Source organism: Musa acuminata, chromosome BXJ3-7 (assembly GCF_036884655.1).
Source record: "Musa acuminata AAA Group cultivar baxijiao chromosome BXJ3-7, Cavendish_Baxijiao_AAA, whole genome shotgun sequence".
Classification (NCBI taxonomy): domain Eukaryota; kingdom Viridiplantae; phylum Streptophyta; class Magnoliopsida; order Zingiberales; family Musaceae; genus Musa; species Musa acuminata.
In genome coordinates this window covers 5,986,370-6,008,863 of record NC_088355.1, presented here as the reverse complement: position 1 = coordinate 6,008,863, position 22,494 = coordinate 5,986,370, and the positions used below count along the sequence as shown (strand labels likewise).

The 22,494-nt window shown below is 40.7% G+C and overlaps 3 protein-coding genes across 8 annotated transcripts; 1 reads left to right on the top strand and 2 right to left on the bottom strand.

The window, feature by feature from the left end:
• The first annotated feature begins 11 nt into the window (after positions 1-11).
• On the top strand, positions 12-13,361 carry LOC135582508 (uncharacterized). 5 transcript variants are annotated; one of them, XR_010498163.1, is made up of 14 exons: positions 12-166; positions 694-792; positions 941-1,023; positions 2,453-2,528; positions 2,611-2,678; positions 5,868-5,952; positions 7,521-7,642; positions 7,745-7,828; positions 8,523-8,669; positions 10,118-10,226; positions 10,312-10,431; positions 11,400-11,487; positions 11,753-11,926; positions 12,033-13,361. XR_010498163.1 is itself a non-coding variant. In XM_065159830.1 (12 exons), exons 2-12 carry the CDS (start codon positions 702-704, stop codon positions 11,471-11,473), a joined length of 1,059 nt encoding a protein of 352 aa, XP_065015902.1. In that variant the 5' UTR covers positions 12-166; positions 694-701; the 3' UTR covers positions 11,474-11,701. The 5 variants fall into 5 exon arrangements, 3 of the variants coding, with proteins under 3 accessions (XP_065015902.1, XP_065015903.1, XP_065015904.1); XR_010498162.1 differs by having other exon boundaries at positions 12,030-13,361; XM_065159830.1 differs by lacking the exons at positions 11,753-11,926; positions 12,033-13,361 and having other exon boundaries at positions 11,400-11,701.
• On the bottom strand, positions 12,119-15,565 carry LOC135643173 (probable receptor-like protein kinase At1g30570). The gene has a single exon (XM_065159829.1). The coding sequence runs from the start codon at positions 14,888-14,890 to the stop codon at positions 12,350-12,352; it is 2,541 nt and encodes an 846-aa protein (XP_065015901.1). The 5' UTR covers positions 14,891-15,565; the 3' UTR covers positions 12,119-12,349.
• An 838-nt stretch (positions 15,566-16,403) lies between these two features.
• LOC103990337 (cationic amino acid transporter 1) lies at positions 16,404-21,218 on the bottom strand. Of its 2 annotated transcripts, none has more exons than XM_009409437.3 (3): positions 21,080-21,218; positions 20,315-20,763; positions 16,404-17,866 (listed from the first exon to the last, which is right to left on the bottom strand). In XM_009409437.3, the coding sequence occupies exons 2-3, from the start codon at positions 20,730-20,732 to the stop codon at positions 16,506-16,508; spliced, it is 1,779 nt and encodes a 592-aa protein (XP_009407712.1). In that variant the 5' UTR covers positions 20,733-20,763; positions 21,080-21,218; the 3' UTR covers positions 16,404-16,505. The 2 variants fall into 2 exon arrangements, with proteins under 2 accessions (XP_009407712.1, XP_009407711.1); XM_009409436.3 differs by having other exon boundaries at positions 20,315-20,995; positions 21,080-21,189.
• Between the last annotated feature and the right edge of the window lie 1,276 nt (positions 21,219-22,494).

Sequence of the window (22,494 nt, the reverse complement as noted above, 5' to 3'; positions counted from 1 at the left end):
CATAAAGTATATGTACGTATCGTGCAATTTATATACGTATATAGTGGATCCCTTCTGGTCTTCCGGGGGTTGTCTTTCTCGGGCAATTCCAACCAAATCCTTCTCTTTCTCGATCGCCGGCGGATCTTCGCTGCGAGCCCATACCACCTTCTCTCTCGTTCTCCAGGTGCGCGACTCTGGAGCTCAAAATGGATTCGAGGTTCCTGGTTTCCACTTGGTCGTTTTTTTCCGCTCATCCGGAATTGGTCCCTGGCCCTTTGCGTTTGGGATTTTGTCGATTTTATTACGCCTTTTCTTTATTCCGTTTCTTTTTTCATCTGATAAGATATAAATCTTGAAACATCGAGAAAAATAGTCGAAAAAGATGTTTCTTTCGGGCTTTTTGGTGGGAGTTTTGGGATTTTGTCGCTGTCCGATGCGTTTTTACCTGATTACTCTTTCTTTTGTTTGTCGTCTGGCACAATTAGAAGACTCTTACTAGAAATCTGTACCTTGTCACGGCTTATTATATGTTTTATTTGCTAATTATTCATTGCTTTTACTAGTAAGGATTATGAGAAAGGAGTAGTGTTGGATGTAGTCTTCTATTTCATGCGTTTTTTATTCGACTGATGTCTAGGGCTTACTATTTCGATGATCTTCCATTGTTGAGATACAAAATAGAATTTATCTTTGATATTCTTTGATGTGAAGGCTTCAAGATGGGCTTAAAGCTGCAATCATTAAGGAATTTTGATGCCTTTCCTCGTGCTGAAGAGCACCTTCTACAGAAGACACGATCTGGAGCTGTTGGTAAGTCTTTCCTTCTTATTATTTCATTTCTATGATTTGCAATACCGTAGCAATTGTATGGGTTAACTGTTTTCTCTTGTCGTGCTAGTTTCATACAACACTTATAAATTCAGGCTCGTTTTATGATTTTCGTTCTGTTTACTAACAGTTTCCATCATCGGCCTCATCATAATGGCAACCTTGTTTGTTCATGAGCTGAAGTATTACCTCACTACCTATACTGTGCATCAGGTTTGTAATTATTTCCTTTATGGTTCGTGTTTAGGGTGTGCTTTACAGGCTTTTCCTGTAAGTTTGGATTTTTAACTTTGTGTGGCACACAACTGCAGTCTAGAGTTAGTATAACTGCAGGCTCTTCCATTCTTTGGCAATTGAGTTAGGAAACTCTGTTATACTTCCAGTTCCTGTGGGAAACTATAACATATGAATCATTCTTTATCAACATGTTATCTTGATTTTACTTGACAAGTTATTTCAGTTTGCTAAATCACTTGAATTTTCATTACAAGCTTTAGCTTTTTTTGGACTTTATTTGCTACTAGCTACATTTGTATTTATTTGGGGAAATCTATTTGTCATCTTCAAAGTACTATAGTATTATTAATCCAAAAACTTGACTATCCCATGTACCCTTGCAAGCTTAGGAACCCTTGGTTTGTCCCTGATGATATGACACATTAGGACCTTTTTTTTGCCCCATTGAGTTGTATTGTGAGGAACCAGCATTGCTGATTTGTAAATAAAATATGGGCCCTAACAGGTCCCAATATATCTAACATTAGGGGCACAAAATGGCGTTTATTAGGTTTTCAGGGTTGTCTAGGATATTCACTTTTTTGAAAGGATAAATAAAATATTTTGACATTTGATTGGGCAAGTGAGAAAATTTTCAGAAAATTTCTCTATCTATATATAATCATGTGAATGTACAAACTCTTGCACATGCATATATTCCTGAATACAAGGTTTGTGTTATCGCAACATACCACTCGGTATGGGTGGTACATACTGGTTTGACGAGGGATCGGTATGGTGGTACATACTAGTTTGTCGGTATGTCCTATTGTACTATGTATTAGTATGTCGATACAGTTTGATATGTACCATAATACTGATAGTCGGTCGGTACACTGTATGGACCGATAAGACGAACCATGCCTGAATATGCCTTAATTAAATTACTTTAGTGAAAGAAATTATTTTGGATAAAAAGTTAGCAATGTTGCTATGCCTTTCTTGGTGCAGACAGATGCTTGGATCATTGCAAAGGCTTGGATCAAAAATTAAAGTCTCGGTCAGATACTGATTATGGCAACCAGTTAGGCTGATATGGTAATAGTAAATTGGATGGTATATTGACCTAACCTATATACTTTGTTGCTGGTCCTTGGTAAATGCAATTTAGCACACTGATTAAGATTAAAATGCCCTACTTTCCTTTGTATTACAGAAAGTTGTTACAGAAAGTTGCATGACCTTTTGCATATCTATCTCGAGCAAATTGAATTCATGTGTTTGCAAACAATAGTCCATGATTATTTGAATCTTTTGATATAATATTGCAGAACTTTACTGCATGACTATGTTGCTTACAAGATGCAGACTTTGTGATCTTGACCCAAGATTCTGTGTCTTTAACAATATCACTTTCTACCTGCAGATGTCTGTAGATGTAAAGCGAGGAGAAACTCTTCCAATTCACATAAATATGACATTCCCTTCACTACCTTGTGAAGGTGAGTCGTGTATTTTTCTAAATTTGTCTCAAAAGGCATGTTATATCATCTTCCTGCATTTATGACTCATGCAACTTTGCAGTTTTAAGTGTGGACGCCATTGACATGTCAGGCAAACATGAGGTTGACTTGCATACAAACATTTGGAAGGTAAAAATATTGTCCTTTCACCTATTGCTTCCTTATGCATTGAAGTTTAATTTTATGTTGTACCTATTTTGATAATTCTCTCGTTGTATGTTTACTTCTAATAGTTGGATTGCACTTTTATAGATTATTCAACTACACATTTTCCTTGACCGAACTGTGAAATAGACTTCTGCCTTGATCTAAATTGGACCTAAAGTCATAAGATTAAATTCTGCCCATTTAAACTTCAAGTTTAATATGTAATCAGAACTCAGAATCTGAAATCTCCCTAATTGCAGTTACTTGTGGTTGTAGTATGCTAGCATTTATGTAGAGGCAATTTAACCAGTTGCTATGTCTGGGCATCTAACAACATTGCCAAATGTATAGCATTTATTAATGTAAAGACCATCAAGTCTCTACATCTATTATAAGTTTTTGGTCTGTCCTTAATATGAGAGGCACCTAACATATAAGGCTTATTAAAACATATTTTCTCTTCACTATAGGATCTTCAACTACGAACAAATATCTTCTGGGAGTATTGGTTGCTGTGATGCTCGGTGTTGGATTATCTTTTAAGTGGAATCCTTGATTTGTAGCTATGGGCTTCTCATTACAGTTCTCAGACCTTAGGATTTCTGTTTTGTAATAAGTATTTAGCATAAATTCTGTGATCTTCATGCCAACTAGTTGCAACTGTGAACTTCAATGACATCTCAACATGAAAATTTGTAGTTCCTAGCTTTCTCAGTATGACCTACCCACAATGGCATAAAAAGTGGAGTGTAAATGATAATATATAGAAATAAGGGGGCCAATATTGTGAAAATTTGTTGTCTTGTGCAAACTTACCCTACATCAGAAGATGGTGAAGGTTGGTGTCCCTAAAAGGGCAACCCATTGCATGAGGTATCCACCAATGACGTAAGCAAGTAAAAAGACATATTTGAAAAATTATGTTGCTCAAGATATAAAATTAATTGGAAATATGTATCTATTGTTTGTAGAATTTTGGCTATGAAGAGTATCTAAAATGCGGCACAGATAGTTGTGTAGCTTGTAAACTTCAGGTGGGTAGTTTTGCGTGCACCTTAGTTGAATTTGCTTGCTTTCTTATTTTTCTTAATGGTCAAACCTTGGTTGAACACCTAGGCAACCAAAATCAATGTGTTGGTTGAGTTAGAAAATCAGTTTGAACTGACTATGAAGGTCATCTAAGATTGGTGGGTCAGGTAGCCACTGGCTAGTAACTAATTCTTATCCATCAACTCCATACTTAAAGGACCATCTTACTAGTAAAATAATCTAAGATTGGTGGGTCAGGTAGTTACTGGCTAGTAACTAATTCTTATCCATCAACTCCATACTTAAAGGACCATCTTGCTGGTAAAATAATCTGTGTTTGCCCTAATTTTGAAAGACAATTTAAAGAAGTGAAAATGGCAGTATGTATAGGGAAAAACTTAAGACGGCAGTTTGTACAGAGATAAGGGTACGTTTACGATTCCTTCAGGACTTGAAGACCGTGACATCTGTGATTGGAGATGGCAGAATGGTTGTGGTTCTTTGTACAAATGCATTAGTATCTAACTCCCTTCCCACTTAATACTAGAAGAAGGGTTTGGATCACGGTTTGATGTACCACCATAAACACTATAAAACGGCCTATCAGTCCGCCAGTTGACCAATACACGAACCCGTTTTGGGTGGTACACTGAAATATGGCCCTGTATCAATCGATTTGAAGTATGTATCGGTCAAAACTTGTATTGTATCAATCGATACGAGTCAGTGCCAATCGGAATTTGATCGATATTGACCTAAATCCGGTCTCGTTTGACCCCAATAGTCAAATTGACCATTGCGGCCTCTTTTAGGGCTTTAAATCGTCCTCCCTCCCCACCTTTCATTCACTCTCTCATTCTCACTCTTTCTCAGACTCTTACATGTGATTAAAGATTTCCTGATCGGTTGAGTCAAGATCAACGGAAGCAACTTCCTCCCATGCAATAAAGTTGTTCCTCAATGGATCGGAAAAAAAAAATCAAGTTTTCCTCCTTATAACCTATTCATTTATGGCTTTGATACACTTTATTCTTATCTAAATACAATTTATATACCAATAGTTAGGAAAAAACCTAAAAAACTGATTTTTTCTGTGGCCTTTTTTCGAAAACCAGTATGTACCGGCATACCAGCACATGGTGCATTGGTACCGACTGGTATTTACCAAGCTGGCCAGTGACTCATACCACTGGTCAGCACAGCACGGCGGTTCCTTCGTTTGGATAGTTTACTCCTTATTTTTATTTGCTGTAGTTGTGACTTGGGGGAGAGAAAAAAGGTAAAGAAATTGTGGAGTTGGCAGTATGTATCTTCATCTTGAAATAGTCTGGTGCTAGCAGAGCAAGTAGATCAAAGTGGTTGATAGCTTCTGACACGCCTCCCCGCCCCCCGCGGCCCAACTCTCTTTTTTTTTGTTCTTCCTTGTCTTCCTTTTTTTTATAATTTCTTAATTCTTATTGTTGCAAAACTGATTTTTTTTCTTTGCCTGGGGCCTTTTTTCTTGTTTTGAAGTTTCCCATGTTTTCATGTCATCCCTCTTGTTTTTTTTTTAATTTGTCTGGTTTTTGCTTTGGTGGCTCTCATATGACTCCCCAATACTTAAGGTACAGGCAGTTCTTTGTCTGTCTGTCTTCTGTTTTGCATCTTATAGGACATATTGGTTACCTTCCAATTTTAACGTTAAGGGTGGAAAAGCCTAGGGTTGAATGGTTATGGAATTGCATGTTCTATTAATATTTTCCTTCCTTTAATTTTATTGAAGAAAAACAGAGGGCCCTTATTCTATTTTTCCCTCTAAGTTACATATAACGATTTCTTTTTTTGGGGATTCTTCTTTCCTATGTTAAGTCTTGCTGTTTTCTGAAATGATCTGCCATATATTCAATGAGGTGACAAATTTAAGCTATCTCATGAGCTTACTGTGCTTTAAATTTCTCTCATAATAAATTCAAAATGTCTATCAGAAAGGCTTCTCACCATTCAACATTTATTGTGCAGACCATTTAGGGTATACACATGAGAAAAGAAAATCATTGATTAAATTATTTCGTTTAATTTTTTGAACTAGTTAACTCTACTTTTGGAGCACTTCTACAATTATCACTGGCATTTATTAATTTTCTTTTTTTTTTTTAATTGCAGCTTCGTTTGACTCGAGAAGGTCACATTACTGGCACTGAGTACCTATCTGATCTTGTCGAAAAGGAGCACTCAGCTCACAAGCATGGTAATATCACTTCTGCTTCTTTCTGTTGAAATGGTTTTATCTTTATTTATGCATGATAATCTGACAATCATACTCCAGGATCATGTGACTTTAAAATATGTTACCATATGGGTTCCTAGTGGCTATATTTGGCTGTCTTTGACCAAACAGTTAAAGCTGGAGAGGCAAAGGAATTTGTTAACTTGATACCTGTTTAGGTATTTGTGCATATATCACATAAAGACTACTATTGTCTAGTTTCACATATTGACCATGGGCAAATTAGCACTATGATTTTCTTCTCATGATATTGTCAAGTTTCACATCAATGGTATGCTTATAAGTTTTATTGAGAGCTGCTATTAATGAGAGCACTTGATAAACGGTGTAAATCAAGTAGGTCTAGGACTAAATATATGAATTGTGACTTTAAAAGTACTGAAAGAGAAATCAAGGATATAGTCAAAATTGATGGATGTTAAGTTTATAGAAGCTTTTGAATATCTCGGGTTGTATATTAGCAGGAAAAATAGGCAAATAAAGATATAATTCATTAAGTTAAGACTCGATGTCTAAAGTAGAGAATGGAGTTAATTTGTATTTTGTGATTGTTATGTTTTCTTAAATTAAAAAGAAAATGTTATAGTACAGTTTTAAGACTTTCTATGCTTTATAAATTAGAACTTTGGGTGGTTAGGAGACAACATATTCTCTTAAATTAAAAAGTAAATGCTATAGTACAGTTTTAAGACTTGCTATGCCTTATGAATTAGAATGTTGCGCAGTTAGGAAACAACATATACCTGAGGTAAGGATGTTGAGATACACAAATGTAGAGAGCTATAAGAAAAGAGAAAAGAGAATAGAATTTTCTTTTTACATTCGTGAATAATTAGGGAAATTTCGAAATGAGGAAAAACCATTTGAGGTAGTACACTTATGTCCAAAGGGGATCTAGATGTATCGGTTAAATGAAGCAGATTAACTAAAGTGGTCTTAAGAAGAACCAAGGAATTTTTGTGAAAGTTTTTTCTTTTCTATTGGCTAGTCATATTACGCTCAGTTGATGGAAAAGGTCTATCTGCCGTACAACTAACAAGTACATTTCATCTACCTTCAAATAATTGGTAGTTGTAAAAATTTCAGATCACTACTTTTATTTAATTCTTCCTTTTATCATTTAGATCATTTTTAGTTCCCTGTATTGTTAAACGCAGTCAATTTTATTACCATGTACTTTGTACGTAGTTTATTTCTGGTGAATTACTAAGCATGTAAATATGTTTATAAACCTAGCACATAGCATACATGATTAGTCACAATCTTGAAGTACAATTCATGAAGCTACCCTTAAATGATCTCTTTCTTTTCATCCTTCTTTTATATTCTTGATTCTCTCTAGCAAATGGTTAACAAGATTGTTTCAGGTTGTAGCTCTAAACTATATGCAATTATGCATATGCTTTCAGTTTCCATAGTGCTTCTGTAGTCTTCTTAGACAACATTTGTCTAGTGCAAAAGAAAATTCTAATTGGATTTTTTATTTCAAAGAAGTAGAAGCACTTATTTGTCAGAAGTCATCTGAACAGGTGATAGCAATGACCATCATGAAGATCCCACCAAAAACGAAAATGAACAAGGGTTCGGCCCAGATGCTGTGACAATGATTAAGAATGTAAAGCATGCAATGGAAAATGGTGAAGGATGCCGAGTATGCTATTTTTTTGCTCTATATAATGCCTTTTTTTCCATCTTGATATTTTAAATTTTCATATACACCATTTCTGACCAACTTGCTAGTGGATTCACACAGGTATTTGGGGTTTTAGATGTGCAAAGGGTTGCTGGTAATTTTCATGTTTCAGTTCATGGGTTAAATTTCTTTGTTGCCCAACAGGTGAGTTGTTTAAAACCATAAGTGCTAATTGAAGTATTCCTTCAATTTGAATTCAAAAGTACTGATTTGGTTACTCATCATGTATTTTATAGGAATAATTGGATATTATGATTCCATCATCTGCTCAGCATGCTAGTACCTTCAATTTATGCATTTGAAACATCTCATTGAGAGACCTCTAGAAGCTAAACTTTGTCTTTCTGTTTTCTCTTTTGATCTTGTTTTTAATTTAAAGTGCCTGAAGACTAATGGGAAAAAGAATTTGTTGCTTTCTGTTTCTATTTCTGGAAAGGACCATGGTTGTGAAAATTACTCACTCGCCATTAGTTTACGTCCTGAATTTAAAACTTGAGTGCCTATCAAAGGAAAGCTTCACCTTGGGGAAGCTATGAAGGTTGTTCTTTAAGAAGTCTAAGCATTTGATTTCTTCACACTCTATGCTATGTAGCAGCTTCTTTGTAATTGGGTTTGGTTTTATCTAGTAATGCATGAGCTGTCATTGGTGTGGCATCACATGTATCACATGATAGATCACTTAATTGTTGATGGATGTACTTTAACTGCATGCTGTTATCACATGATACATCACAACATTTTAAGTTGTTTGTTTAATGTATGTTCTCAAATCACTATTCCTTTTTTCATTCTGATTGTAATACTACTATCATCTTTCTAATTAACAGTTTTTTGGTAGATCTTTGATGGAGCAAAAAATGTAAATGTCAGTCATGTGATTCATGATTTGTCATTTGGTCCAAAGTATCCAGGAATTCACAATCCACTTGATGGAACTACCAGGATCCTTCATGACACTAGTGGTACTTTCAAGTACTATATCAAGGTGCTTTTTGATTTTTCACCTTACAAGTTAACAGTAGTAGCTTATTTTGAACTTTTGCTTAGTAAGCAAAGTTCTGATTTCCTACAGCCCAAAATTAGCTAGATTCTTTTTAGTTTTTGATATATATTTCTGATCATTGTTGATTTATTATAGATATATTGAAGGAAGTGCATACTAGCCATAGTGAAGATGATTATGGTTGCTATTTATTTACACGAGTAACATGGTGAAATGTTGACATTTGGTGTTTAATGTGAACAAAGTATTGCCATGGAATAAACTATGTTAGACTTCTGTAATGAACTTTCCCAATCTGAGTAAGAGCAAACGTCATCCAATCCATCAATTAGAAGGCTAAACTGCAAAATAAATTAATTTTAGTGGAATAAAATATGAAATATCATTTAACAGAACTTTGGTTTATAATCTCTCAGAGAAAATATAGGGAATGTGAGAGAAATGATAATCTCACCAACCAACTAGCAGATGCCCTCTAACTCTTAAATTTATGGTTTCTAATAGCGATATAACTTTTTTAGTCTATATATATCCATAATTTTACATGTAGAGTTAAAAAAAGAACTATCTTGGCAAAATAAATTAGCTACTAAAAACAATGATGAAAATTAATCTAAAAATAAGAAAGTGAAATTTTATTATATAATTATTAGGAGTTGGTGAGGAGGTCCTGTTAGCCTTTGTTTTCCTAAGTTGTGTCCAACAGCGGTTTAAGAAGTTTGTTTCCTCTCCTGTTCTTATTAGGATAGAACCTGGATGGGCATCTTTTCTTTCTCTTAAATTATGTTGGAGTCCTTTGACAGATGGATTACTATACCAAGCTAAATAGAATTCATATCATGCTGGATTCAACTCTTTTGCACAGGGTCGATGCATAATGAGTTTCACCAAGCTATCCGAAGCTGAAAAATGCTGAATTGACCCTTATGTGGAATCTTTTGATGGTCTAGAGGCTAATCTAGGGCAAGTAGGATTTGTTTATGCCCTGGGCTGACGGGAGAGGGTCCTGGTTCGGCCCATATAGGAATAAAACTAAGATTCTTCAACTTCAATATGGAATATATTCTTTTCGAGCAGAACTGACAAGTTTGAATTGATCAAATTCAAGTCACCTTTTGATTTGTCACAACATTCTAATTTCAAGTCATCTTTTGATTTATCACAACATGTTTACTTCATATAATATCAAATTTCCAATTCTCCTAACTAATCTTTGTGAATCAGAAAGGGGATAATATCATTGATCATGTAAATCTTAACTTTTTAAGGCCTTAAGAACTTTCTAATTGTTTCTTGCGTTGAGCACCTGTTTCTTCTTGTTGTCTCAAATTCTTTTACTTGATTTTTAGGTCACCAAAATAATGTATTTTAAGATAGAATTACTAGTTTTTCTTTTTCTTTTTGAGAAACTAATGTTTATTGTGATGCAGATTGTTCCAACAGAATATAGATATCTTTCTCATAGAGTAATGCCTACAAATCAATTTTCTGTCACAGAATATTTTGTTCCCATACGTGCGATTGATAGGTCCTGGCCAGGTTGGCATTTCCATTGTTGTTAAAAAAATTTGTACTTTTTTTTGAGATTTTTTATCTTTACTTACTGCAATTTCCTATGATGCAGCTGTTTACTTCTTGTATGATCTTTCACCTATCATTGTGACAATTAAGGAAGAGCGCCGAAGTTTTCTGCATTTCATCACACGTCTCTGTGCTGTACTTGGTGGTACATTTGCTTTGACAGGTTATTATCTCTATCTATTATGACTGAAAATATACTTTGCACATTTGAAAGTTTGTCAATTACTTGTACATCGCTGTATTGTTTTATAGCCTTTATAACATGGCCCTGACAAAAAATTGTTTGCTTATAGCATCCAGCATGTAGAGAGCTTGGTGTATGTCCTAGGGAACTGCACTCCTTTAGGTTATATACAGGGATCAAAGATGAATCTGGCCAGTGTATTATTCTGTAATTGAGATGATTCTTCAATAAATAATCTGGAAAAGGAATGAGTTTAAATTGGAATAAATGAGATTTGTGAGAAGATTATAGAAGATTTGCAATTATAACAAAACTACTGATTAATGGGAGTTATAATTTGAAAAAGAAGGCAGTTACAACCATTTCTTTGAGACAAGGGTAATGTACGGTTATATCTCTGTGTATCTTGTGGTTGATCATTTTAGTTGTGAAAGATCAAAAATGAAATCCTGTTTATATAGTATGAGAATATCTCAAATGAATAATAAGAGAGATCTTTCTTTTCCTAAATAGAGCTAGCAGTAATGCATGGCAAACCTACAGTCTTCACTAATCGGAGATTAATTTATTTTGCCATCAATTTCAGGAAATGTCAGGGAAACAGCCATTTTTCTTTTGTGTTCTTTTGAAAATTTTCCCCTCATATTTCTGTTTTCTTATTGCTTGGAAAATGTCTATCAAATGAAAAGTAGAAAGCTAGAATTGCAATTGTACCTTTGTCAATGGAAATTGCAATTGTTTTCTTATATGTTGAAAAAAAAAATCAGGTTACATTCTTAGTAACCTGTTTCTATAACTTTCTTTTGTGTGTGCACATTCTTGGTTTTGATGCCACCACACATAATAGCTCTGTTCGAGATTGATCCCTTACTGCTGGTTGAATGTGAACTTAAATAAAATTATATTCCCATTCTTTAAAGCTGACATTTTTTACTACGATTCTGCAGGAATGCTTGATCGGTGGATGTACAGAATCATCGAGGCCTTCACAAAGTCAAAGACCGGAAGCATTTTTCGGTGATGAAGAACAACTCGGTGAGATCAAAAGCTCAGTGATGCATATCTTGTGGGACCGATCTTGTTGTAATTTGTTGCAAAGAACTAAAGAAGTATCATGATTCGCCGTCGCCTCTTTGTATGGTGGATTAGTGTTTTGGTGAAATATCTCTTTGTAACTTCGACTAGGGATTAATCTGACCTTTCTCCTGAGTTCTACATAATCAAGAATATCCCTTTTCTTTTTGTACAATTCTACAGACCTCAATTGATGTTTGATGTTAATACTGACTCTGAATTCCAGGAACTTTGAAACTGGATTTGCCTGATAGCATTTGGCATTGGCCTTGGTATGTTCTACTGTTGTTCACAGTCCAATCAACCACTGTGGTTAAAATCCTATTCACCAACCAACGCCAAACGGGGTCTGATAAGCTTGAAATTTGTATCTTTGAAGATTGTCTATGCAGGACTCCAGGTAAATGTTTATATTTGGGGGATTCTCATCTACAGTTCTGTAATTATTCATTGACGTTAGTACTGGATATGAATAATACATTCATTGGTTCAACAAAATGCAGCAGATAAGAGGACATTGAGAGTTAATTCTCTTTATGGGTTATCGGTACTATGGCCGCCGGTGGTGGCGGAAGGAACGGACGACGGAATATAGCTCAAGAACAGTCATTTAGCCTTCATGGTTGCTACAAGGATGAACAAAAGAATACAACCTGGATAAGAAGGAACAGAGAGAACAAATCTTCTCTCAAGAATACATCAACAAGTAGAATCCAGCTCTTCATCCTCACCTACAATGACTAAGTTGGCGTGCATGGGGTGATGATAAGGATAAACTTGAAGACGGCAGCCAACAGGTCCACTCATCTCTGATCAGTGCTCTTCAGCCTTGGCCTTCTTGGTATCCCACCCCATCAATGCTTTCTGGTTCTGTGCAAGCTTCCTCTTCTCCCTCGACAATGCGCGGGAGGCTGAACGATACATCTGCAGCATATCTCGCCTGGCTCGTCGGCGATGAATTCAGATCTCCCTTCTGCACATGAGCTTCATGCAGCTGCAACACATTCTCGAGGTGCCACAAGACCTCCCCCATCGGCGGCCGGTTCTTCCCCTCATCAGCAAGGCATTTCTCGGCGATATCCGCAAACTTCTTCAGTGACTCTGATGAGTAGTTCCCTTCCAGGCGAGGATCCATGATTCTTTCCATCGATTTCTGCCGCTGCCAATGCAGTGCCCACTCCGCCAGATTGATCTGCTCCCTTGGCAAGCTTGGATTTATGACTGGCCTGGCACAGAGGACTTCGAACAGCACCACACCGAAGGAGTAGACGTCTGATTTCTGCGTCAACTGCTGCCGCCGGAAGTACTCTGGATCGAGGTACCCGAAGCTTCCCTTCACGGCAGTACTGACGTGCGTATGATCGAATGCCGGACCGTCTTTGGACAGCCCGAAGTCTGCCATCTTCGCTACGAAGTTCTCATCCAGCAATATGTTGGTGGTCTTGACATCCCTGTGGATAATACCCCCCTCTGCTCCTGTGTGAAGATAGTGAAGTCCTCGCGCAGCTCCGATGCACGCATGCAGCCGCTGCTTCCAGGTGAGTGGTGGGAGGTCACTCCCGAAGAGGTGGCTTCTGAGAGTCCCATTGGCCATGTACTCGTATACCAAGATCATCTCATTCTGCTCATCACAGTATCCGATCATCGAAACCAGGTGCCGATGGCGTAGCTTCGAGAGCATCTCGATCTCGGTTTCGAATTCCTTCAGTCCCTGCTCAGATTGTGGGTTGGCCCTTTTGATCGCCACTGTCATCCCCTCGTCCATTTCACCCTTGTACACCTTCCCGAAACCTCCTGTTCCGATCACCAACGTGTCGTCGAAGTTTCTAGTTGCAGCTCTGATTTCTGCTATGGTGAACCTTCTTTCGATCCTGTTAGAGGCCGTCGATCCGATCTTGTTCGAAGGCGACTTCGATGCCCAGGCGTTTGTTGTGCTTCCCATGGTCCCGTGGAGGGAGAGCGGGCGCCAAACGGGACTCCTCTTCGCCGGAGGTGGCTTCTTCCTGCGAGTGCGGTAACGCACGAAGGCAGCAAACAACAGCAATACGGTAATCGTCATACCGGCACCGGCACCGATGGCCGTCCACAGAATCTTGTTCTTTGGCTTTTGATCCAGCAAGCCTCCCTGGCCGGTGTTGATTCTCTCAGGAGCATGAGCTAGATTCGCACTCCGGCTGAGCTTGAAGATCTCCACGCCACTGAGGAGAGCATCAGTACCCGAAGCACTCGTGAGCGAGTCCGGACCCAGCTGAAGCCAGAGTGTGTCCACCCTCTGTGAGATGGCATCGACGTAGTCCTCGTGGTAGGCTTTGTTCTTCCCCCCTGCTTGCTTGAAGACATCGTAGTTCTCAGCCGCGGTCTTGTTGTTTATGTAGACTCTGAAGATTCTCTGGTTTGGCTTGTCATAGACGAGCTCACAGAAGTGCAGCCTGATCAGGTAATCGAAGTTGGGATCCACGTCGAACCTCCACGACACGTTGAATCTCTTCTCCACGACTTGGTTGTCCGTCATCGTTCTCGCCGTCTCGTAGACCAGTATGGGAGCGATGGAGGAGTCGTTGATCGACGCGTAGCTCACGTTCGAAGTGTTGCTGATGCTGTATGCAGCATTGACAGAGAACATGAATCTTTCGTCGGAATCCCACTTCCTCCACAGATCATGGTCTTCGCCGGAACTGATCTCAGGGCCTCCCACATTCAACCTGTACATGGTCTCCATCCCGCGATCGCTCAGACTCGAAGGGACCTTTAAGCCATTGCTGCCCACTCTATTCGCAGTCTCAGCGAACAACCTGTCAAGGATCGGGATAACCTCGACAGCACTGATGAACGCAAACGACCCAGATTCGGGGACGAACTCAATCTTGAGCTGGTTCAGACTAACACTAAGCAAGTACTCTTTCACCAGAGAAGTGATGTTCGACTTGCTCCTCGTGTTCTTCCAGTAAATCTCTCCAGGGACATTGAACTTGGAAACCAGCTTTAGGTCGTTGGCCGTCACATCGAACGAGGAGTCATTGACATTGAAACCATCGAAAGAGAAGGGGAAGAAGTGGAACCTGATGCAGTAGTTCCCTGGGAGCACCGTGAAGTTGTAGCTCGATGAGGTGTTAAAGATCCGAGCAGTCCTGTACAGAGCTCCATAGACTGGTTCTCCGCTGACCGCCGCGGTAGCCGAAGCAGTGATTCCAGAAGAGCTTAACGTGAAATTTTCGCCAGGAAAGGAATCCCCAATCCACTGTCTACCGTTCACAGTGATGGTAGAATTACAACCACAGTCGATCAGAATGGGTTTCGCCGCAGTTTGCGCAGATGCTGCACAGAGGGATGCTAGTAATACGAGGAGCAGGCCACAGAACCTCATTCTTCGGATCACAGCTCCTTGTATCAAGAACCTTGACTGCCTTGAGGAGATCAATAAACAGATAGCATTGATGCTGAAATGCTCAGATCTTCAGAATTGGCCATCAGCATTGTCTTGACAGAGACATCCGGCCCTTACAATGTGGAGAACACAGAAGAACTCAGGTTTCTTCACAGAAATCTTTCCTTGTGAGGACTAAAGGAAAGGAAAGGAAGGGAAACCCAAGAAAACTGCAGAAAGGAGACATCTTGGATCCAAAGACCAGATCTTTACTTCACTCCCATCTGGTGATGGCAAGGACAACAAAATCTACAAAAGGCTTCAGCGAAGCACTCTACAGAGCAGGATCGGGTACCAAAGTTTCTTCACAGAGATCCTCCCTCCCGAGAAAAACTGTAGAAAAGGAAATATCTTGGATCCAAAGAAGAGATATTTTCTTCACCTCAACCAGGTGACGGGAAGGACCAGTCAGAGAGCCGCAGTGGTGGTGGGGGTTCCGCAAAATGGCTTCTCTTTTGCATGGAAAGGCAAGCGGCTGGCTGTGAGGGAAAAAGGTTGCTGTTGCTGTCGTTTGTGGAGTGAAGCACTTGACCAGAGCAGAGGCAGAGCCAAAGAAACCAAAACAAGAGGCCTCCGCTGCCAACCTACCACTGTTCAATGTGGCCGTGGGGGATGAACGAGATGAGAGAGGTGGAGGGGGTGGGGGTGGGGGTGGGGTTCATATTGGTCAGTCAAGGCGAGGAAGCTACAGTGATTGGGGGATGCGGCCACATGGTGTTGTCTCTGGGTAGATGAACAGTATCACTATTGTTTCCAACACCCTCACCTGCAGCTGTCCCACCCTGTTTCGATGACAAGCCATGGTCATCATCATCATCTTCTTCTTCTTCTTCTCTCTCTCTTTTTCCCAATTTCCTTTTTATTTTTGTTTTATGAATTGCATTTGGATGTGTACTTGTCCTAATCAGTCATTTGCACTGTTCTTGGAATCTGTACATACAATAATAAGATACATGACGGTGGGATGAACCCGGAGACAATCCATTACGCAAAATTTGCGGTGTCTGTTCCAGATCGCGTACTGTCCTCCCAATAATTAATATGCTGTCGAGATCACAGAACCCGACCGGGGTACAGATTCCGGGTTTCCGCACCACCGGATGAGTTTGAAGCGAACCCAGCGTCACACGGTCGACGTTGTTAAGATTCGTGCAGCATCTACCAACTCCGTGTTTGTTATTTCCTCTAGATCTTCTCCTGTGCACATACTCCACTGTTAGGATTAGTACTATATTGGACGTGTAGCCGTACAGGCAATAGAATTCTTGCTCGTCCGTGTCGTAGTCCGGTCTCGAGTCACACAGTGATTGGGATACTCGCGTGTGCGAGAGAGAGAGAGAGAGAGAGAGAGAGAGAGCTTGAAACTATTGGGCCGTATTTTGTTGAGCTATCGACAATGCCGAGTCTTGTAGAAATGAGAGAGACAAAATTTAGCATCATTGAACATATCATCTAATTCTATCATTACGATCACATTTCCTGGAAATTAATTAGTCTGACATTACGACGCATGTATTACTCATATAAAATTCAACACTTAGATATCACCTTCTCCTCACTGTCCATTGTTCGCTGGACTCCCTTCCTCCAGTCTCTTCACAGGCGCGGCAACTTCGGCGGCCTTGGCCGTGTCGTAGGATGCATGGAGTCCGAAGAAGAAGTAGTAGATTAGCAGTAGGCCCGTCCAGATGCCGAACCGCATGTATGACCTGCCGTCGATCGACCCGAGCAAGAATATGTTAATGGCGATCGAGGCCGACGGTAGCCACGGCACCAGCGGAACCCCCCACAGCCTTGGCGCCCTCGCCTGCGGCACGAACCACCACAAGCCGGCCGTCGACAGGAACCACACCGGGACGGTCACCAGGTAGCCCACCCACCCCTTCTCGCTCGCGGCCCAGTAGGACGCCGTCGCGATCGAGGACCCCAGGATGAGCAGGAGGAAAACGACCAGCTTGGATCGGTTGGCCTCCGAGGTCTCGCCGCTCACGTAGTAGCGGCGGACGATGAGGGCGACGGCGACCAGCATGAAGATGAAGAGCGTGGAGATGGAGAGGAGGTTGGCCAGGATGCCGAGGTCGGTGAAGAAGGCGATGATGGCGGTGGCGACGAGCATGACGACGGTGGCGTTGATGGGCGTGCCGGTCCTGCTGTTCACGTGGGCGAGCCACGGCGGCACCATGTGGGTGCGGGCGATGTGCGTCAGGTACCGGGCCTGGCCGACGGCGGAGACGAGGAGCACGGTGGTCATGCCCTTGAGAGCTCCGAAGGCGACGATGTACGTGGCCCAGTTCATGCCCACGGCCTTGAAAGCGACGGAGAAGGGCGCGTCGACGTCGATCTGGCCGTAGGGCTGCATGAGGCAGAGGGTGACCGCGAGGATGCAGTAGGCAAGCGTGGTGATGGTCATGGAGCCGACGAGGCCGATGGGGATGTCCTTGGCCGGGTTCTTGGTCTCCTCGGCCATGGTCGACACGGCGTCGAAGCCGACGTAGGCGAAAAAGAGGACGGCGGAGGCCTTGAAGATGCCACGGGCGCCGAAGTGGAAGAATTGGTCGTAGTTGGAGACCTTGGCCTTGGTAAGGCCAGCGATGATGATGAAGAGGATGACGGCGACGTGGACGATGGAGGCCAAGTAGTTGAAGCGCGAGGTGCCCTTGGTGCTGAGCGCCGCGACAAGGCAGATGATGCAGATGACGGCGACGGCGATGGGGTCGAGGCGGTTGTAGCCGTCGGCCAGGGCGGTGGCGTGGATGCGGAAGTCGTTGGCCTCGTGGTTGAGCAGGGTGGAAAAGTAGGAGGTCCAGGAACGGGCCACGGCCGCGCCACCGATCACGTACTCGAGCAGGATGTTGCCGGCCGCGATGAACGCCATGAAGTCGCCGAGCTCCACCCGGAGGTAGGCGAAGGAGCCACCTGAGAGTCACATTTTGCACAGCATCAAATCATCTCTTAGTTGCCGATAAATGCTTTCAGCCTAAATTTAAAACAGTAAACTATTAATTATATTTTCATCATACAAAAGTTCATGGAAATTTACTATTTGTGGTGGAGTCAAATGAAGCTTAAGATTTAAACTGAGCCTGATCAAGTCTCTAATGAACCTAAGCAGAATTACTTAAGGGCTAATTGGCTTGATTGGTTGCCCAAAGTATGATCCATTTCACTATAATTTGATGAATGAGAATAAAGGACTCAAATCAATTGTCACCAAGTTGATGATACAGTTTCATAGAAGCTAATCCATGCAGTAAACTTGACTGTTTAAGATCAACTTCTTTTATGGTGGCAGCCATTTCATGATCATTCTGATAAGTATTTGCCAGTGAGCAAGTCATGCTGCCAAGGCTAAATCACTGTCACATGTAAAGCCTCCCACAAATATGACATCCTTGACACTAATGGAAAGGCTTTCTATAATTTATATTGACATCATTAGATCTGAAAAGAGTCAGAGAGCCTTATCAGATTCCATAAACCCAGCTGTGAGACCACTGGATTGACTTGCATTTACACTCACCAAACCTACTTAATGACCTCAGTCCACATGCTGCAGACTCATTTCTTCAAGCCATTTTACTTTATATACATATTTCATATGATTCAATCACCACTTTTCCAACATATGCTAAAGAAATATCTTAGCTATAGTTTTCTTCTAGCTGTGGGCAAGTCATTGTGCAGTTTTATGCAGTAACATAAGTGGATTAAATCAGGAGGACAAACTTAATCTTTTCAAGTTCAGTTTTTGTGTTATTACTTCATATATCAGGTTTTCTGCTTGATTTAGGTTTGAAGGGCTTATTAAGTTTGGCACTAAATTTGAGCTTTCAGCTTTAAAAGATAGTTTCTGATGTGAATTCATAGAAGTATTGTCATATATGATACACTAAAACAGTCATATATGAGTGTAGGGATACAAAACTAGCATCCAAATTCAAGCATGCTTTTCTAATTCAAGCTTAGCTTTAAACTAACATTTAAACAGAGCTTACTCAAACCAAAAATGAAGCTAAACATAAGCAGTTCAGAGTCTTGGCACTAATGTCAGCCCTAATCATAATCCATGTCATTGTAACTTCAACAGATTCACAATAATGATGATATGTCTACTGCAGTTTCCCAGATGTTGGTCCATGCAATAAACTTGACTGTAATGTGGAGGCTATAGACAGATTGTTTAGAGGTTGCAACTATTCCTAGGTCATATCTGGGAAACAATTACTGCTAAGATTACCAAGTGTAAAGCCATCAGTGGCCAGTTGCATTTATGATTCTTATATTTAGTCTCCAACATATATGATAGCCTTAAAGGGCTTCTTAGATCCATCTTGCTACAGCTAGCAGATCACTACTATTGGCCCCATATACCTAATTGTGAGACAAATAGATTGACTTGCATTTTGACCCACCAAACCTCCAAAGTCCACATGCTTCAGAGGTGACTTATCCTTGCCAATTTTTCTGCATGTATTCCATGTGGATAACTAGATGAAAAAGATTGATCAATCACTGCATACAGAGGCATCAAGAAAGCTCCTCAAAGAAGTTTCCATAGACTACAGATTTCATGTCAATCCAATCCATATGTTTTAGCTAATACCATGATGTAAGTAAGCAAGAGATCAGTTGAAGGTCTCAATAAAAGATGTGAATGATTTGGGCAACTCAAACAACTCATATTAGTGCTTGACATGTATGACTTTTCTTACTTGTGAACTGATTGACTAAATGGATAAAGAGCAAAGGCAGTTTGCCATTCTAATCACATGACTTTAGAACAACAAAACAATGGACCAAATGTCAACAATTTGAGCTAATAAAAATCTTTCCCAGTTGATTCTGGGAACTAGCAGTGATTTTTCTTCAGAAAACAGCTGCTGCTTCTGTGTTCCTCTGTTTTTGTTATTACTTTATTTCCAAGTTGAGAAACAACTGACCCTCTCTTTCTCTCTCTCTCTCTCTCTCTCTATCTTTTTTCTCATCAGAGTTCTTGTCTCAATAATGTTCTAGTCAATGGTGTATAAGATTCCCATCCATGAGGGAAGAAATAATAATGATATGATGAAGAACTTAGGATCTAGAAGTAAACATGAACATATTTGACAGGTACCCTCTGTTGACTCATAGCCACAAATTTGTTTAAGATCGTAAAAGGTCAATCAAATATTATCTGAACATATGAAATAGACTTTTTTTCTGTTCTTCTTTCATTTTGTGGACTAAAGTTCTAATGCTTGTCCTCTTTGAAAGCAAGAAGATAGAAGTCATCAACGATAGCAGATAAGTCAAGAAATAAAGCACTCACGAGAAACATAACACAGATCTCAGAACAGGAAGAGAAACCAGAAAGATTAGGAGCACCTGCGACGGGGATCTCGACGGCGAACTCGGTGTAGCAGAAGACAGAGAGCATGGCGGAGATGCCGGAGACAACATAGGAGAGGACGACGGCGGGCCCGACGTCTTCCCTCGCCTCCTGGCCCGTCAGCACGAAGATCCCGGAGCCGATGACGGCGCCGATGCCGAACCAGATGAGGTCCCACCACGTGAGATTCTTCTTCATGTCGTGGCCGCTCCGCAGCCGCACCTCGTGCAGCTCCGACTGCTCCAGCGACCGCGCAGTGACACGGTCCCGCAGCCGCTTCCCCGTCTCCCGGAGCGCCCGGCCGTAGTTGGCCCAGCTCTTGAACGACTCCTCCGGGAAGAAGTCATCTTTGGTGCAGGAGCAGCCTCTGCGCTTCACCGCCGTCGTAGCCCCGCCCTCGCTCCCGACTCCCATTCCTCTCTATACACAAATCCTTCTCTCTCCTCTGCTCTCAGCTTAGAAGAAGAGAGAAAGGAGTGGGTGTGAGATGAAGCTGAACTGTAGTTACATGTATACACACGCATATAAATAAGACCAAAACTACTCAGAAACAGGCAATAATTCCATGACACCAAAGGAGGAGTTCTTTGTGTGTGGACTTGGTGTTCTGTGGCTGTAGTAGGACTTTGAGGCGATGATACGGGAGAAGAATCTGGTGTACAAGATCTCAGCTGGATCTGTACTCATCTGATCAGCAAATAACAAAGGCAAGTAGCAAACACGACAAGAAGAAGGGGACGAAAAGGTCTTAGTTTTGTTACCTCGCTTAGGAGATACTCTGCTCCTCCGAGAGAAGACGAGAGACACAAGAAGCACACACTACGCTAAGCCGGCCTTAGCGCTTGCGGCTATTTAAAGGGATCAGATGCAGAGTCGTGGAAGTACAGTACAGTGGACAGCACATAGAATATGCATCTCCTTCGATACTTCAGATGATAAGGCTGCGACAGAAACGAGACTCCAAATGAGCACATAATTGAGAGATGAAGTCGTCATCATATGGAAGCAATTCATAGAGGAAAATGACACAAAAAGGCCGGTCTCACATGCATGCCAAAATGCATGCATATTGTTGACGTGGCTCCAACGTCACGTTTACATGTTTGGCATAGTGATTCATACATGTAACCAACACTCCTATTTGAGGGCCAATTATAACTTGAATGAACTTATAAGAGGTAGATTTATCTATCGATAGGTTCAGAGCCAACATGGCATGAGGGGGTTATTTATGGACGTTTCATTCTATAAATTAGTCCTACAAGAACAGGTGCCTTAAGACCTTATTTAGAAATGATTTGAATCATGACCATTCAAATTCATAAATGAATAATCTTATTATTGTATCGAATTATTATCAACTCATGATAACTAATATCTCAGAAACAGTGGACCGGTGAGAACGCTTGAATTCAGAGTCAAAGCCATTTGCACTTGCGGTGGGCCCACAGTCGTCATCACATCACGGGATGGCACCACATTTATGGTCAACGTTTGTCTGCCACACCTCATTAAAGCTGGCATTCAATGACATATACATTTTGTTGGTCGTATTTGGATGGTTAACGAGGATCAATGCAGCGTTTGATTGGACTAATGTTGACGATAACGCCACATGCAATGTCTCGTTGGTTCACACGTCCGGTGACGGACATATTGGTACGTGGATCATTCACTACAGGACGAATCATATTACAGTGCTACAGTAAGAAAAATCGTTCGATAAATCTTGATGCACCGCTCAATATATCGGTACCGAATCGTACCGAGCCAACCTCGAAATACCAACACGATATCGTATTACATACCTTGCTTGTTGGATCAAACCCAGATTGAATCTTAGTAGTGATAACTAAGATAAGAGTCTACATATGATCTTATTCTATAATAATTTTTTTTATAATATTATTATATTAATTTTGTAAAGACAAAGACTCTACCTTCAAACTTAAAGCATATTAGATATGAAAAATGTTTTCGATCAAATAAAGCTAAGAAGAAAAATGAACTAAATCAGATGGATCCTCTAAGGGTGGGTTCAAGTAGGGCAGCCCCACCATAGTGGCACACAGAGACAAGGTTGCCATCCTTGGCCTTGGAGATAGCTGTATATTGTCGACCAGAGAAGATTCCGTTGACTTCCATTCAACAAGGCATCACACAAGTCTTGAGATTT

Coding starts and splice junctions, on each gene's coding strand:
- LOC135582508 (XM_065159830.1), top strand. CDS start 702: ATGGGCTTAAAGCTGCAATCATTAAGGAATTTTGATGCCTTTCCTCGT. Junction 7,829..8,522: donor ATTTCTTTGTTGCCCAACAG/GTGAGTTGTTTA, acceptor GTTTTTTGGTAG/ATCTTTGATGGAGCAAAAAA. Junction 8,670..10,117: donor CTTTCAAGTACTATATCAAG/GTGCTTTTTGAT, acceptor ATTGTGATGCAG/ATTGTTCCAACAGAATATAG.
- LOC135643173 (XM_065159829.1), bottom strand. CDS start 14,890: ATGAGGTTCTGTGGCCTGCTCCTCGTATTACTAGCATCCCTCTGTGCA.
- LOC103990337 (XM_009409437.3), bottom strand. CDS start 20,732: ATGGGAGTCGGGAGCGAGGGCGGGGCTACGACGGCGGTGAAGCGCAGA. Junction 17,867..20,314: donor CGTCGAGATCCCCGTCGCAG/GTGCTCCTAATC, acceptor TGTGACTCTCAG/GTGGCTCCTTCGCCTACCTC.